This window comes from Telmatherina bonti (assembly GCF_933228915.1).
Source record: "Telmatherina bonti genome assembly, chromosome: 7".
NCBI classification, from domain to species: Eukaryota; Metazoa; Chordata; class Actinopteri; order Atheriniformes; family Telmatherinidae; genus Telmatherina; species Telmatherina bonti.
Window position 1 is genome coordinate 31,257,599 of NC_136625.1, and position 14,689 is coordinate 31,272,287.

Sequence of the window (14,689 nt, forward strand, 5' to 3'; positions counted from 1 at the left end):
CTATAATATACGGCAGAGTTGTTTTCCTCAAGCAGCATCCGTCTTACTGAAAACTCGGCTCAACTGAAGTAGTTAAGATGGTTTTCATCATATTTGTATGATAGATTCTACTTTGTCATGTAAATGATGTGTCTCCCTCACATACCACAGCAGGCCATGGGGTTCCTCATGGTTCTTGGCTTGAACCAATACTTTTTATGTTGAACATGCTTCATTACTATTAGAACACATAGCATAACTTTACATTGCCACACGAATTATACTGAGATAGTTATCCTTAAAGTGGACTGATGTGGATCATGTAATCGATTTCTTTGAACCTGATTACAATAAGGCTACAACGAATTGGATTGAGTTGTGTCTATAGAGAGCGTCCCGAGGGAAACGTTAGTTAGAAAGCTAGAATGTTTCCGTCAGATTAAAAATAGGGTTGTAAATGACTTGTTTGGCTTTGGCTGTCCTCAGTTATAATTGGCTGAGGAGAGCAGAAGGAGTCAAGTCAAGTTGGGAAAAAACACATAAAATATTTGGCCAAGTGTTCAGTGTATACACGTACAAACCCGTATTTCCTCCATCAGTCAGTCCTATAGTGAAGTTCCAACAAGTCTTCATCAGACATCAGACTCCTTCTTTTTCATCTTTTTCTACTGTTTTCAAGGTCCTTTCAAGATTGTCACACAATTATTTTATATTTGATATTTTATAAACTTTATCAAATTAAAAGCGACAGTTTGAAGCAGGATGTCAGAATAATGAGGGGAGGAAAGCAGCTAACTCAAGGTGCTGCCACAAACAACCTCCTTTTCATTCAGAAGAGTTGTTAAAGTTGATCTGATTGTTTCTTTCATACTGTCAGAACAACTTTGTGCTTGTCTATAAAGGTGCAAAAAGCAATATTTGACATCTGTAAGAAATACATTAAAGCTGAGACTTTACCGGAGGCTATGATAAACAAATCGTAGCATCACTGAAACAGCTACACAACTCACCTCAGCCAGGATGATAAAGGAGATAATATGGAAGTAATGTTGCGAACAGGAGGTATCAAATGAAAACTTGATGTCTAGTAAAAAACCAGTAACTTTCTTTTTCTCATAAAGCATTAGCTAAGCAGGGAAGCCCAGGCTTCCCATTCCACTGCCTCATTCACTCATTGGGGAGGATTCCAAGGTGTTCTCAGGTCGGCGAAGAGATTAAATTCCTTCAGTGTGTCCTGGGTCTTTCCTGGGGTCTCCTCCCATCCTTCAACAGGGAGAAATTCAGGAGGCATCCAAACCAGATGCTCTATGGCTCCTCTTTGCAGAAGAGCAGCAGCTTTCCACCGAGCCAATCCCAGATAACTGAGCTTTTCACCCTATCTCAAAGGGAGAGCCCGGCCATCCCGAAAAGGATGGCTCATTTTAGCTCCATGCATTTGCTTGTTTCGGTTACTTGTTTTTTTCGGTCAATACCCAAATCTTGTGACCATAGGTCAGTGTAGGAGTACAGATCAACCAGTAAATCGGGAGCTTCATCTTCAGGTTCAGCTCCTTCTTTGCCACCACAGACCAGCAGAGAGTCTGCATTACTGCAGACGCCACACTTATCTGTCTGTTAATCTCATGCTCCATCCTTCCCTAGTGAACAAGACCTTGAGATATACCAACAGTCAAAAGTTTGGACACGCTTTCCTATTAAATCCAATGGGAAAGTGTGTCCAACATAGTCCACTCAGACTCAACATCCCCAACATGTCTAGGGACATGGTTGAATCTCTGTAGCAGGTGGAAGTAAAAGCTCTCCCTCTGACAGGTGACTGCCCATTCTCCTCTGACATCAATAATACACTTTGGTCCAGACAATTTCTGATCAATAGATGTTTTCTCTTTTTCCAACCATTCTCTGTAAACCCTAGAGATGATGTGGAATTCCTAGTAAATCAGCAATTTGTGAGATACTCAGAGCAACCCATCTAGTACCAGCTACCATCCATCCATTTTTTACGTCTTCATATTTTAATGTGGTGACAAAGTGGGACTGGAGCGTTGCCCAATACATTCCAGCCAATGGGAGAAACCCTGGACAGGTCAACAGTTCATCTCCGCCAACAACCATGCCACATACAGTCACCTCAATCCCCTTTCTTCCTCATTCTGACACTCAGCTTGAACTTCAGCAAGTTGTCAAACCGTGTCTAAATTCCTAAATGCATTGAGTTGCTGCCATGTGATTGGCTGATCTGCTATTTGTCCTGAATAAAGTGGCCAGTGTGTGTATACATTAGCAGGAAGCAAGCAAATTTTTTTCTTTCCATGTTGATATAAAGAAATGTCTGTCTGCGATTTAGAACATATATAAAGTTTGATAATTTTGCAACTAAATGGATTGACAGTCTTATCGACACATTTTCTCTCCTCTCTTTTTGTCTGCTTGTGTGCTTAGTGGAAGGCAATGGCCAAAGCTTTTCTCCACAGTTCTTTGCTCCACTTGCCAACAGGCAGATGGGGGTAACAGTGACAGGCTACGCGCCACAACAAAGAGTGTGGAGAATAAATGCAAGCATTCAGCCTTTCTTTTTAGTGGAGAAATAGACTGGAGATGGGAAATCAGAGAAGACTAACCATCCTTTACATGTGTGTTGGAGTGTATATGTGTAATAGACAGAAATGGAGAGAGAGACAGAGAAAGCCAGACTGGACAGATGTAGAAACTGGGCAGGGCTCCAGTTCCAGCAGGTTATGCTAAAGTGAGCTTAACTACATCAGTTTAACTCCCAGCCAGTGTTCCTCTCATGCGGTATTGCAGTAACAACTCTTGACAGTCAGTCTTTAACCTCATTCACTTCTCAGTATGGCTATTTGATGACTCACTGCTGCATAGATCAGCAGTTTCCATATATTTAACTTCTGTTTGTATACAAGCATGAAAAGACTCTCTTTTTATCAGTATTGATGTGAAAATGCCTTTAAACTAAAATTGTGCCCTGCAGGACACAGCTGCAGTTGGCACACCAGATGGGTTAAAAGTTGTATTGATGTTTGCTGAGGTGCAAGAAAATGCACCAAAAATACCTAAAACGTGATCTTGTGATTGGATGAATGGATATTATTTTGGTGTCTGGCTGTCCAACACAAGTCATCTCTTATGGGATTATTCAGACTTAGTTTTTACCTGTGCCATCACACCGACACATCAACAAACAATAAACAAAATATGAACCGTACACACACACACACACACACACACACACACACACACACACACACACACACACACACATTTACCTCTATCTATCTATCTATCTATCTATCCATCTATCTATCTATCTATCTATCTATCTATCTATCTATCTATCTATCTATCTATCTATCTATCTATCAGTCTATCTATCTATCTATGTATCTATCAGTCTATCTATATGTTAGGGCTGTGACAATATACTTTGGATTCCGATATTTTTGGGTCCCGATTCGACTTAAATTGTGATTCTCCCAATTCTTCGATATAGCTGATTTTTGTACATTAAAAACAATATAAATGTACAAAACTTTTTTTTTGTCTCATCATTTTTCTTGATTTCAATGAGAAAAACAACAACACAGTAGCCGGACCATCACTCTGCTGCTATAAAGCCCAAGAAGACAAGTTAAAGATCAATAAACACAATAAAAATGACAAAATTTTTATTTAGTTGGAAAAAAATTTGATTTTTTTTAACAACAAAAAACCCCCTGATTTTTTAACAAAAAAAAAAGAAAGAAAATCGATTTTAAAATTGTGAAGCAAAAAAAAAATCCTGATTTTCGATTTTTAGATTCAATTTTCCCACCCCTAATATATCTATATATATTGAGATCTCTCTCTCTCTCTCTCTCTCTCTCTATATATATATATATGTATATATATATATATATATGTATATATATATATATATATATATATATATATATATATATATATATATATATATATATACATATATATATACATATATATATATATATATATATATATATATATATATATATATATATATATATATATATATATATATATATATACATATATGTGTGTACATATATAGCTAGCTTGCACAGCAGAGCTCACGGTGTATAGGTGGAAATGAGCTTGTTGGTGGAGGTCTGCTCTCTTCAAAGGCTTTTCTAGTATTTAAATGGAACTAGTGGACTTTTAGGAAACATGTCGCTGGCAAGACAATCTTACACCTCAAAAACTATAACAAACGGTGTAAAATGGTCTTCACAGAATCCCAACAGGGTGCAGTGATGTAAAAATCATTGGAGTCATAATTCAAAATGATGCAAACAGAACACAGAAAATGCTGAAGAGGAAGCTCGACTGAATGAAAAGCAGCTTTGCTCATGTTTCCTTTTTTCTTTACCTTTATCGCTCTTCATGATCTTCAATGTTCACCTCCATCACTCTTAATTTCTGCCCCATTTTCAGTCTGTCTCATCAATTCCTTTCAATTTCTGTCTCCTCTCCGGCTGAGTCGAATACATTTAACCTGACTTTTGCAGAGAATCGTTCAAATTGGTCTTTTTATTTTCATTTCTTCATTCTGGTCTCTGTGTCTTCCTCAGAAATCCATTCTACAATTTTAACTCTTTCTCTCATTCTTCCTTGCTCTCTCTTGATACTTCATCATGTCTACCCTTCTTTTCACTACGCAGCCACTCAAATTCCTCTTTTTGAGTCTTTTCTTTCATGTGAGATGTACTTCCTTTTATCTGACTGATAGCATTTGCCTCATTCTGCACTGTTAATTCTAGTCCTTTTGTTTTCTTCCTATAATTCAATCTCCTAATGACTTTTATGACCTTTTCTTCTCTGTCTTCTTCTCGCTCCTGTCTCCACCTGTCTCTTCCTCTTCACGTCCATCTTTCTCTCTGACAGGGGTGTCGTTCGTGTGGATGTGAACCTACAGGACGTAGACATTGATCAGTGCTCCAGCAGCGGCTGGTTTGGTGGGACGCATCGCTGTAATCTCACGAGTATGGAGGTAAATCTCCTTTATTACGATCCTAAACTATCATCAATTAAAAACACAATTGTTTCATTTCTAATCATTCACTTCTTTAAGGCTAAACTTACTAAGAGCTGTGTTTTGATCTAAATGCTAACACTCCTTTTATTTAAATCGCTTCTGTGCATCTACATGCACAGAAGCCAAGAATTTGTCTCCTTATCTCGAGAAAAGTTTGTTGTCTTGAGATAATGAAATGGTGGGCTCAAAAGTAAGTGGTTCCTGCATTAATCCTGATTTTATTGATCAAAATGGTGGCTGGGGAGGGGCTGCAAGTCATTATGTACATGTCATTTTGTTAATGAGTGATTGGTAAAAGACCACATCACTATTTCAGCTCTTGTCAAACTTTATCAAAGAAAAGTTGGATGAATTGATCAGTAATGGATGTAACTTGAGCTTGTATCTACTGCTGGCTTGACTGTACTGGGACATAGTTCAGAATACCCCTGTACTGGGATGCTTCTTGCACCCAGGACCTGAGATGGTGGGAAAGAAGAGGATGATGGTGAAACTCTCATCCATGTTGAAGGACACTGTTAACCTGCAGAGCTCCTTCAGAGACTGACCGCTTCATCCATAGAGAGGAGGAGCAGGAGTAGTAGGTTTTTGATTCCTGCAGCAGTTAGACTGGAAACCAGCACAGCTCCCAGTGGACCACAAACACACTCAATAAGAGCCAGTACAATTTATCAATGTACAGTCTTCTTCTTCTTCTTCTTCTTCTTTTTTTTTTTTTTTTTTAATTAAATTCATATCAGTAAACGGACAACCGGTTTCTGGGAGAACCTGTGTAGGATTTGTATGCATGAGTTCTTCCCCAGTTTCCTCCCAGTCCAAACATGTGAATGTTAGGCAGATTTCAGTCTGGTCAGTCTGTCTGTTTGTTCTGTGATAGACCAGCTGGGATCGGCTTCTGTCCCTTCATGACACTGCATTTGGAATAATCAGTCGTCTAGTGAAAACAAGATCTATCTATCTATCTATCTATCTATCTATCTATCTCTCTCTCTCTCTCTCTCTCTCTCTCTCTCTCTCTCTCTCTCTCTCTCTCTATATATATATATATATATATATATATATATATATATATATATATATATATATATATATATATATATATATATATATATATATGTATATGTATATAATATATCTCCCAGTAGCTCCTCATGATGGCATTTGGAGAATAATTTAAGGATAATCTAAATCATTATCTCTAATCTGTTGTGGCCTGATATGGTGCACACAGAAATCCATACCTGACTCAACGTTGTCATGTGATCTGGCTAAGAGACAGCCTCTGCCATCGTTCCAGCAGTCGCAATTATCACGTGGTAAAATGTGTTGGAAAGCGAAGCACACACTTCACTAAGTGTCTCTAGCCCAGATCATGCAGAGTTTTTGGGATTGTTGTGATGACATGTATGAAAAGTGTTTTTATAAGTGTGAAATCGCAGATAAAACCAACCGCTGACATACACTATTAACCTGAAAGCAGACAAATATGCTTGTTTTCTGTATATTATACAAAGCATCACAATCAGGAAAAAGGGGGATTTAAGAATGTTAAAGAAGGGATGCTTGTTGGTACAAAATGGACTGTTCTGAGTATTTCAGAAACTGCTGATCTGCTGGGATTTTCACACACAACCAGCGCAGAGCTTCACAGAGAAAACATCCTGGTTGCACAAGCTGTATGAATGAAAAAGTCTTGTTATTGTTAAAGAGATCAGAAGAAAATGAGCAGACTGGTTGGAGATGATAGAAAGGCAATGCTAATGGAAAAAATAACCCTTGGTTCCAACCAAGGCATGCAGAAAACTGTCTGTAAACACACAACATGTTCAACATTAAAACAGGTGGGTTACAGCGGGAGAAGACCACATCATTTGTCTAAGCTAAGAACAGTAAACTGATGCTTCATTTATGCCGATTCACCAAAGCTGGACAGTAAAAGATGGAAAAATGCTGATTTATCTGATGAGTCTCCTTTTCAGCTTTAGCATTAAGATGGTAGAGTCAGAATTTTGGCATAAACACCATGAAAACATGCATCCTGCCTTGCATTATCGGTACATGCTGCTGGTGGTGTAATGGTGTGGAAGACGTTTCCTTTGCACACATTGGCCCCCTCAGCACCAGTTCAGTACCTCCACATTTAACAGCTCTCAACTCAAACGAGCATCTTTGGGAAGTGGTGGATTTGCATAATAGATGTGCAGCTTATAAATCTGCAGCGACTGCATGATGCTATCACGGAGCAAAATCTCAGAAAAACGTTTCCAGCACCTTGTTGTGTCTCTGCCACCGACAATTAAAGCAGTTCTGAAGTCACTTCTGGACCCAATCAGAAACTGGATCTAATAAAGAGACCAGTGGGTGTGCATGACGTTGTATCGCTCTGCGTGATCGGCAAACAGAAATGTCTGTTTTATGTGTCTGTGTGCTGTTTCCATGTGCGATTGCTCTGCTGTGCATTTCCCTCATGTCTGTGCTGATGTGTTGGTTTAATGTGATGAATTGCAGGGAGTCTCTCTGAGTCCAGCTACAGAAAGCGGCTGCTCAGGCTTGCATGGCGAGTTGCTGCCATAATGTGTTATGCATGCCGTGTAATGGATTGCAGCATAATGAGATGAATTATTGACCACACTCTTTGTCTCTGCATCTTCTTCTTCTTCTTTAGTATGTAATGATGTGTGTGTGTGTGTGTGTGTGTGGGGGGGGGGGGGGGGGGGGGGGGGGGGCTTTCATGTTTGTCTTCATGTTACCATCTGCAGCGTTCCATTTCTATAAACATGTCTCCCTCTGCTTCAATCTGATGCTGAGAGTACCGTACTTCTGTTCAGAACCTGAGTGCAGATGGTGTTTGTGTGGAGTCTTTTTATTATCATCCCAGTGATGGACAGAGACAGCCGTTTACTTACCAAGGCTATTCTTGGCTGTCCGTATCTCAGCGCAGGGATCAAAGTGCTTTGAATTAGGTGTGTCGTGTTTAGATTGATACGGATTTATGTTTTCTTTCGGCTTATTTGTTGCTTTCCCTCCGTCTCTGTGTTAAAACCTCCGCTTTTTCCAAATGCTGTAAATAAATTTGGATTTAAAAAACATTGTGGAGGGGAGTCATTCTGAAGGGATCATTGCAGAGTTTACCACTCATTATGGATCTGTAATTAAATGTCTTCACACACCATCACAGCTGTGCAGAGCCAGCAGTGTTATTTGTTTCAGGCTGAACAACATGTGGCTGCATAGGTAGCAGGAATTAAAACACTGGAAGACTGCAGAAGAGTTAAACTTTGTTTTTTGTCTTGACAATGTTTGTGTGTCAAGGTAAGCGAAGGTAGAAGCTTCTTTGTTAAACATTAATCAGTGGGGCTGGAAGATGGGTAGAAGTCAAACTGTGAATTAGAGGAGACAGATGTAAACTGAAGCGAGAGTGAAATGAATTAAAAATGGCTTGATGTGAAACTATCCAATCAAAGAAAAACCATTCAAGATATATGAAGGAAATGACAGCGGGGTGGCAGGTTGAGTGGGAAAGTGAGTGTGAACTTGAAATGTGCTGTGGATTCTGACAGGTTTATTACCAAGCTAACTCCAAACTGACTCCAAAGAGAAATAAAATGTTGCAGAAAAAAAGTAAATGCAAAAAAATGATGAATAAAAAAAATCAGTGAACAGACTTTGGTAATGTTGGAGGTGTAAAATAGAGAGAGAGAGAGAGAGAGAGAGAGAAAGAAAGAAGGATGTGGTTGAAATCACCAGAGATCAACATGTAGCATTCAGTTGTTGTGTCATTGTTGGCAGCACCAGCGGATGACACACACACACACACACACACACACACACACTTACAAACATGGACTAAAACCCACAGCTCACATGTCAACACTCACGAAGACTTTCTCTCTCTGAAACACTCCCAGGAATAAACTAGAGACTGTTTGCCCTTTACGGCCATACGTATTATGTTTGATACACATTCTGAAACTAATTGCATAATATTATGTTAAAAACTTATACATACTTTAAAGTATATACTTTTATTCTTTATATTGTGTTCTTTCTAACGCTTTAAGGTCCTGCTCTGCCATTTGGTAGAAGTAAATTTGCAACAACTTTGATGAATTTCTTTTAAAGAAATTGTAGAAATAAACCGAAACTAAGTGTTTGTTATAAACACTACTGTTACAAAGTTCAACAATTTAGCTGTTGTTACATTATAATTAACTTCTTCTTTTTAAAGTCTCAATTATTTGCTCAAATTTTTTTTTAATTAGGCCCGAGCACCTTGGCGGTGCGAAGACCTATTGTATTTGCAGTGTTTATTATTATTTTTATTCGGACACTTCGCGTGCTTTTTTGGAGGCCTGAACGTGCTCGAAAACTCACCAAATTTTGCGTACCCCCCCAAGGGAATACGAAAAATTTGATATTTTGAGGTGCTCCAGAATGTTTGGGCGAAACTGAATGAGAGCGCCACCTATTTTAGGTGCCCCGCCACTGCATGTCATTAATCTTTATGAAAATTCATACACATGATCTACATGCTAGGGTGAAGAAAAAATCCCCTTAATGTCATGGTGAAATGTCGACAGGAAGGCGGCCATTTTAGGTCAAAGTCAATATTTTGGCGTTTTAGCACCTCGCATTTTAACGAACTCGTCCTAGAGCTTTTATCCCACTGAGCCACAAATTGCTCAGGATGTTCAGGAGACATGTGTGATTAAATGTTGTGTTATTTCTTCTAATAGGAGACTTAGTTTACGAGGGGCGGGGCCTCAAAGTTTGATGTCTCGCCATGAAAAATTAAACGGATATAACTCCCACATAAAGCAACATTTCTGCACCAAATTTGCTAGATATGATGGCAGTCCCCTCCTACAGAGTTCTATATGTCAATATTTTGATTATGAAATAGCCACGCCCCCTGGAGGTCAAAAGTGTTGTTTTTTGCTCACACACCCATAACTCTGGCTTGGTGGACACCAAATTCACTCAGGCATTACAAAACATGTTGGTGAAGAGATCTTATAAAGGACGCTGCTCTGCGCTGCACGGCGTGCCCATGACGCCATGGCGAAGTTCCATGCGGCGGCGTGACATCATAAATCACTATAAAATTGTCAATTTTGATCTGATCACCCTAAAACTTATAGGGATTAATAAGGGATCAGTCCTGAACAGATTAATGTGACCATTGCTGGTGTAGACCTAAGCCCCGCCCACTTACAACAGGAAGTGGTTTTTTCCATGTTTGAGGGTCATGCTTCTAAGCAAATGGTCCCAAACACTTGAGACTCCTCCAAAACATGTCAAACCCTTTCATGATGCCACAATAAAAACCTCAAGTCGCTACGCTAAACAGGACATGGCGAATGGCGGTCCAACGCCATGAAACAGGAAGTACCTGTGACCAAGCCATGGAACCTTGGACCGCCACCATACTTGCCATGACTGATGACAGTAAGGCCCTGAACTAAGCCCCATTGAAACATTATGGAATAAATGGAGCATGTCTCCATAGCGCCCCCTACAAAATTTCAATCAATCAGCCCCGCCCACTACATGGACCGACATGGATAAAATTCAGCACAGTTGGAGAACCTTCCAGTACCTTCAAAAAAGTCTCTTGGACATTTTTGCCAAAACCAACAGGAAGTCAGCCATGTTGAAAAAGGTGCCATATTTGGGGTCATTTCTTTGCCATGCATTTTAAACAACTCCTCCTAGGGATATTGTCCAACTGACACCCAACTTGCACAGGATGCTCAGGAGGCATGTGTGATTTAAAGTTGTATTCTTTTTTCTAATAGAAGATTTAGTTTAGGAGGGGCGGGCCCTCAAAGTTTTATGTCTCATTAACAAAGACTTATTGCTAAAACTCCCACATAAAACAACATATCAGCACAGGAATCGACACATTTGATGCCAGTCCCATGATGAACAAAATCTACAATGCAATAATATGACTATGAATTAGCCCCACCCCTTGGCAACAACAAGTGTCTGATATCATGAACCAGGAAGTACCTGTAACAAAGCCATGAAATTGTTGATCTTCACCATACTTGCCATGAGTCATGACAGTTATGTCCTTAATAGAGTAAAATTACAATATAGTGGAAAAGATAGTAAATGGCTCCATAGCGCCCCCTACAATATTTCAATCAATCAGCCCCGCCCACTACATGGACTGACATGGATAAAATTCAGCACACTTGTAGATGCTTCCAGTACCTTCAAAAAAGTCTCTGGGACATATGGGCTAAATCAAACAGGAAGTCGGCCATGTTGAAAAAGGTGCCATTTTCGGGGTCATTTCTGTCATTTTCTTTGCCATGCATTTTGAGGAAGTCCTGCTAAGATTTTTTTTATCTAACTTTAACCCAAATGAGTCAGGATGCTCAAGAGGCATGTGTGATTAAAAGTTGTGCTATTTCTTTTAATAGGGGATATCATTTAGGAGAGGCGGGGCAGCAAAGCAGATGTGATGCAACGAAAAGGAAAACTGACATAACTCCCACAAAAAACGACCAACCTGCACCAAATTTGCTACAGATGATGTCAGTCATATCCTTCACATTTCTGCATGTCAATAATTAGATTATAAATTAGCCCCGCCCCTTGGTGACAGGAAGTGACCCTTCATAAGGCCTAAATGGCCTGAAGTGCAGTCTGGCTGCACTTTAGGTTGAGAGAGGCATGGGAAGGATGTTGCCAGGGGAGGCAGTGGCATTATGCCGAGCGGCGCCATGGTGCGAGGGCCTATATCACCGCTTGCGGTTTTAATTCTGTTTGTTCTTGAAAACCATTCCAGATATTAACCATCCATGCGGCTCCACGTTGTTTTCCAGTGATTTCACATAATGATAAAGAGGAAAAATGAGTTTAAACTTCTTCTTTTTTTGGTCAGTCGTCCTATTTTAGGCATTTAACTCCAAACGTGGTAACTTTACTCATCATAACTGTTTAGTACCAGCAGAGGGGGGGGCTACTGTTACAGCGTTAAGCTCAGCACACATGTCGCTAAGATGATCTCTGAAGCAGAAATGCTCCTCGCCAACCTCTGTGGTTCAGTCTGCCAATAAAATCTGTTACATGACGAGGAGTGTGAATCATACAGTTTTATATGAAAGCGATAGAGATGTCATCATTGGAATAGAAGCAAAGGGATTCAGATAAAATGCAAGTCGAAGTTTCTTAAACAAGCAGAAAAATAAGCTGTTTGAGTTAATGCTTAATGAACCGGACTCACAATGACTGAGGAGCAGCTGTTGCTGTAAAACTGTCAGAGTGGCTTGTAATTGTGTTTATGAATATGAAATGTTGAGTATCTTGTTTCTTTGGGTTGCGAACATTTGTCATTTCAGCACTTCACTGCTTTCTTTCTGTCACCAGCTTCCTGATGTCGTTATTTACTTGGTACTACTGTTTATTCAGTCAGCCTTGCGTCTACTGTAGTGTATGTTTATGTGGGTTTTTTCTAGACTTTACCTGCTTGTTTGGTTCAAACCAAAGCTTGAACACTGTGCATTTGGAAACAACCTGAAAAAGAAGATTTAGCTGCTGAAACAGTGTTTCAGTACTCCCCAGATATAACACCCGGGAGGAAGGAAAGGTTTTTAGCTGAAATATCTTCACTAAACAGTTCATTTTGCTGAATTTTTGCTAAATACATTTTTCTGGAAATGAGCTGTGGAAAGTCTGTGAGGCTCATTGCGTTCTCCTCCCAGCACAAACAAGCCCCGAGGCTCAGTCTCACAGAAACATAATAATAACCTTCTAGAGATGTGATGCGATCACCACAATGCGCTGCTTTTCCTTTCACATTGGAACTAGTTCAGTCAGTCTGCAGCTAAACAACTTTACTGTTTGACCTGCAGTTTGTTCTTTGTAGTTGAGAAACTCTTGATGGAGAAAAAAAATGCCCTCTTTTTTTGTAAAATATGCTTTGCAATCTTTTTCTATTTATTTATTTATAGACGTCATAAGAGCATGTTTGTTTCATTCACAAGAGAAATAACCCTGAACAAAAGTAGCCTTTTCTGCTTTGTGTCCTGTAAATATCTTGCAAGGATCCCAGATGTCTTTATTTTCCCAGAGAGACAAACTGTTGTCGAGCCAGCAGTAAACAAAGAAGCAGCGCCACAAAAGGAGTAAACAGAGCCAAATATAACTACATCCACAAGCATTTGGAAAAACCTTGTCCTAGATTTTTGGACAATATACCTGCAGCCTGAAAGGAGCGACTGGACTTATATCTGAAGAAGATAAAGATGATTTTAAGATGTATTACTCGTGCCACAACAAAACTTCTCTCTATCTCATATGAATGTGGATCATACTGAAGGAAGATAAATAAAACATAGACGGAGACAAAAGGGGAATATTCCATGAAGCAGGATTAAGGGAAAATCTTGCTTATTTAGATAAATCTGGCTCATCAAAGTGAGAGTTCCTTTCCATCATCAGGGTTTAAATGAGTCCCAGCTGAGTTACCATGGTAACTAGTTCCAGAGAACAAGTCTGCTCAGAATCAGACTAACTCCAGGTTTATTCATGTCTTATCTCAGAGCATGTCCAATGGGTCGACACAGGAAAAGAGCATTTCACACTCATGCTACTTACGTCATGTTAGGAGAAGATATGGAAATCTGTTTCAAAATGAAATAAAATCCTTTATGTTGTAGAAGTATAACATTCTCACTAGGTATTCACTTATATTTAAATATGTTGAGCTAATTAATATTCTAAAATGTAGTAGGCAGTTATACATTCAGATGAATTCTGATGTTATCTGATATTAATCAGTAAAATGAAAGGACAACATCGTGTTAATCATGCTGAACTTCTCACGCAGCATTTAAAGAACCTTATAGGGGTTAAAAAAAAAAAAAAAACAGAATCAGCATTTTCACTATTGCCAAGTGGAAAATTATTTCACTGCGTTTCATCTCTCTTGGTTGCACCAGGCTGGTATATTGCAGTACCATTCCCATGGTTGCCAGTTTGGGGACTTGAACCAGGGTCTTCCAGTGTAACTCTAAAGCTGGGGAAGGTAATGTTGGAGAGCTAGCAAGATGTGAAAGTGGCACCCTGTCTTGGCTCCTCCCCCTCTGGTTTTGCTCCTTACGTGATCCGAGGCTTTTTTATTCGCAGCTTTTTCCAGCAGGAAGAGGCAAATAAACCGAACGAGGTCGGGAAATCCTTCCTGCATTTTCTCAGACATGTTTGCCTTCCGAGTTTCTTCTTCACTATCTTTTATTTTTCATCCCAACACGCTACTTATATGTAGAGTGTGGCTATCAGGTATGCACTGCGAGAGGGGGAGGAGGGGAGCCTGAAGAAGAAGCTTATGAAATATAAGAAATAAACAATTTCATTTTGGTCCGAACATTTTGATTGGTCAGAGTTTTTACAGATTTACAGTAAACTGAGGGGTCTAACTATATTTCTTATTGTTCATGATTACAAAATGTACAGACTACTATCAGGATGAGGAACCACTTCACCCAGAGTAAAAAAAAAAAAATGTCTGAGCAAGATTACCAACTATAGCTTTAATGGTGCGTTCCTCTTATCCTGGAGTGGTGAAAAGTATGTGACGCCATTACCAGCTAGTTGCCAATAAGAAAGGTGTTATACTGCAAACAAGTG

At 39.4% G+C, this 14,689-nt stretch overlaps 1 protein-coding gene across 1 annotated transcript in view; it reads left to right on the forward strand.

Moving 5' to 3' along the window:
• The window catches only part of gpr158b (G protein-coupled receptor 158b), a gene marked incomplete at both ends in the record, with an annotated part of 113,736 nt that overhangs the window by 9,623 nt on the left and 89,424 nt on the right, over positions 1–14,689 (forward strand). Inside the window, one exon of the mRNA XM_079244339.1 lies at positions 4,897–5,002. Coding sequence (XP_079100465.1) covers positions 4,897–5,002 — 106 coding nt within the window. The remainder of the gene's footprint in view (positions 1–4,896; positions 5,003–14,689) is intronic.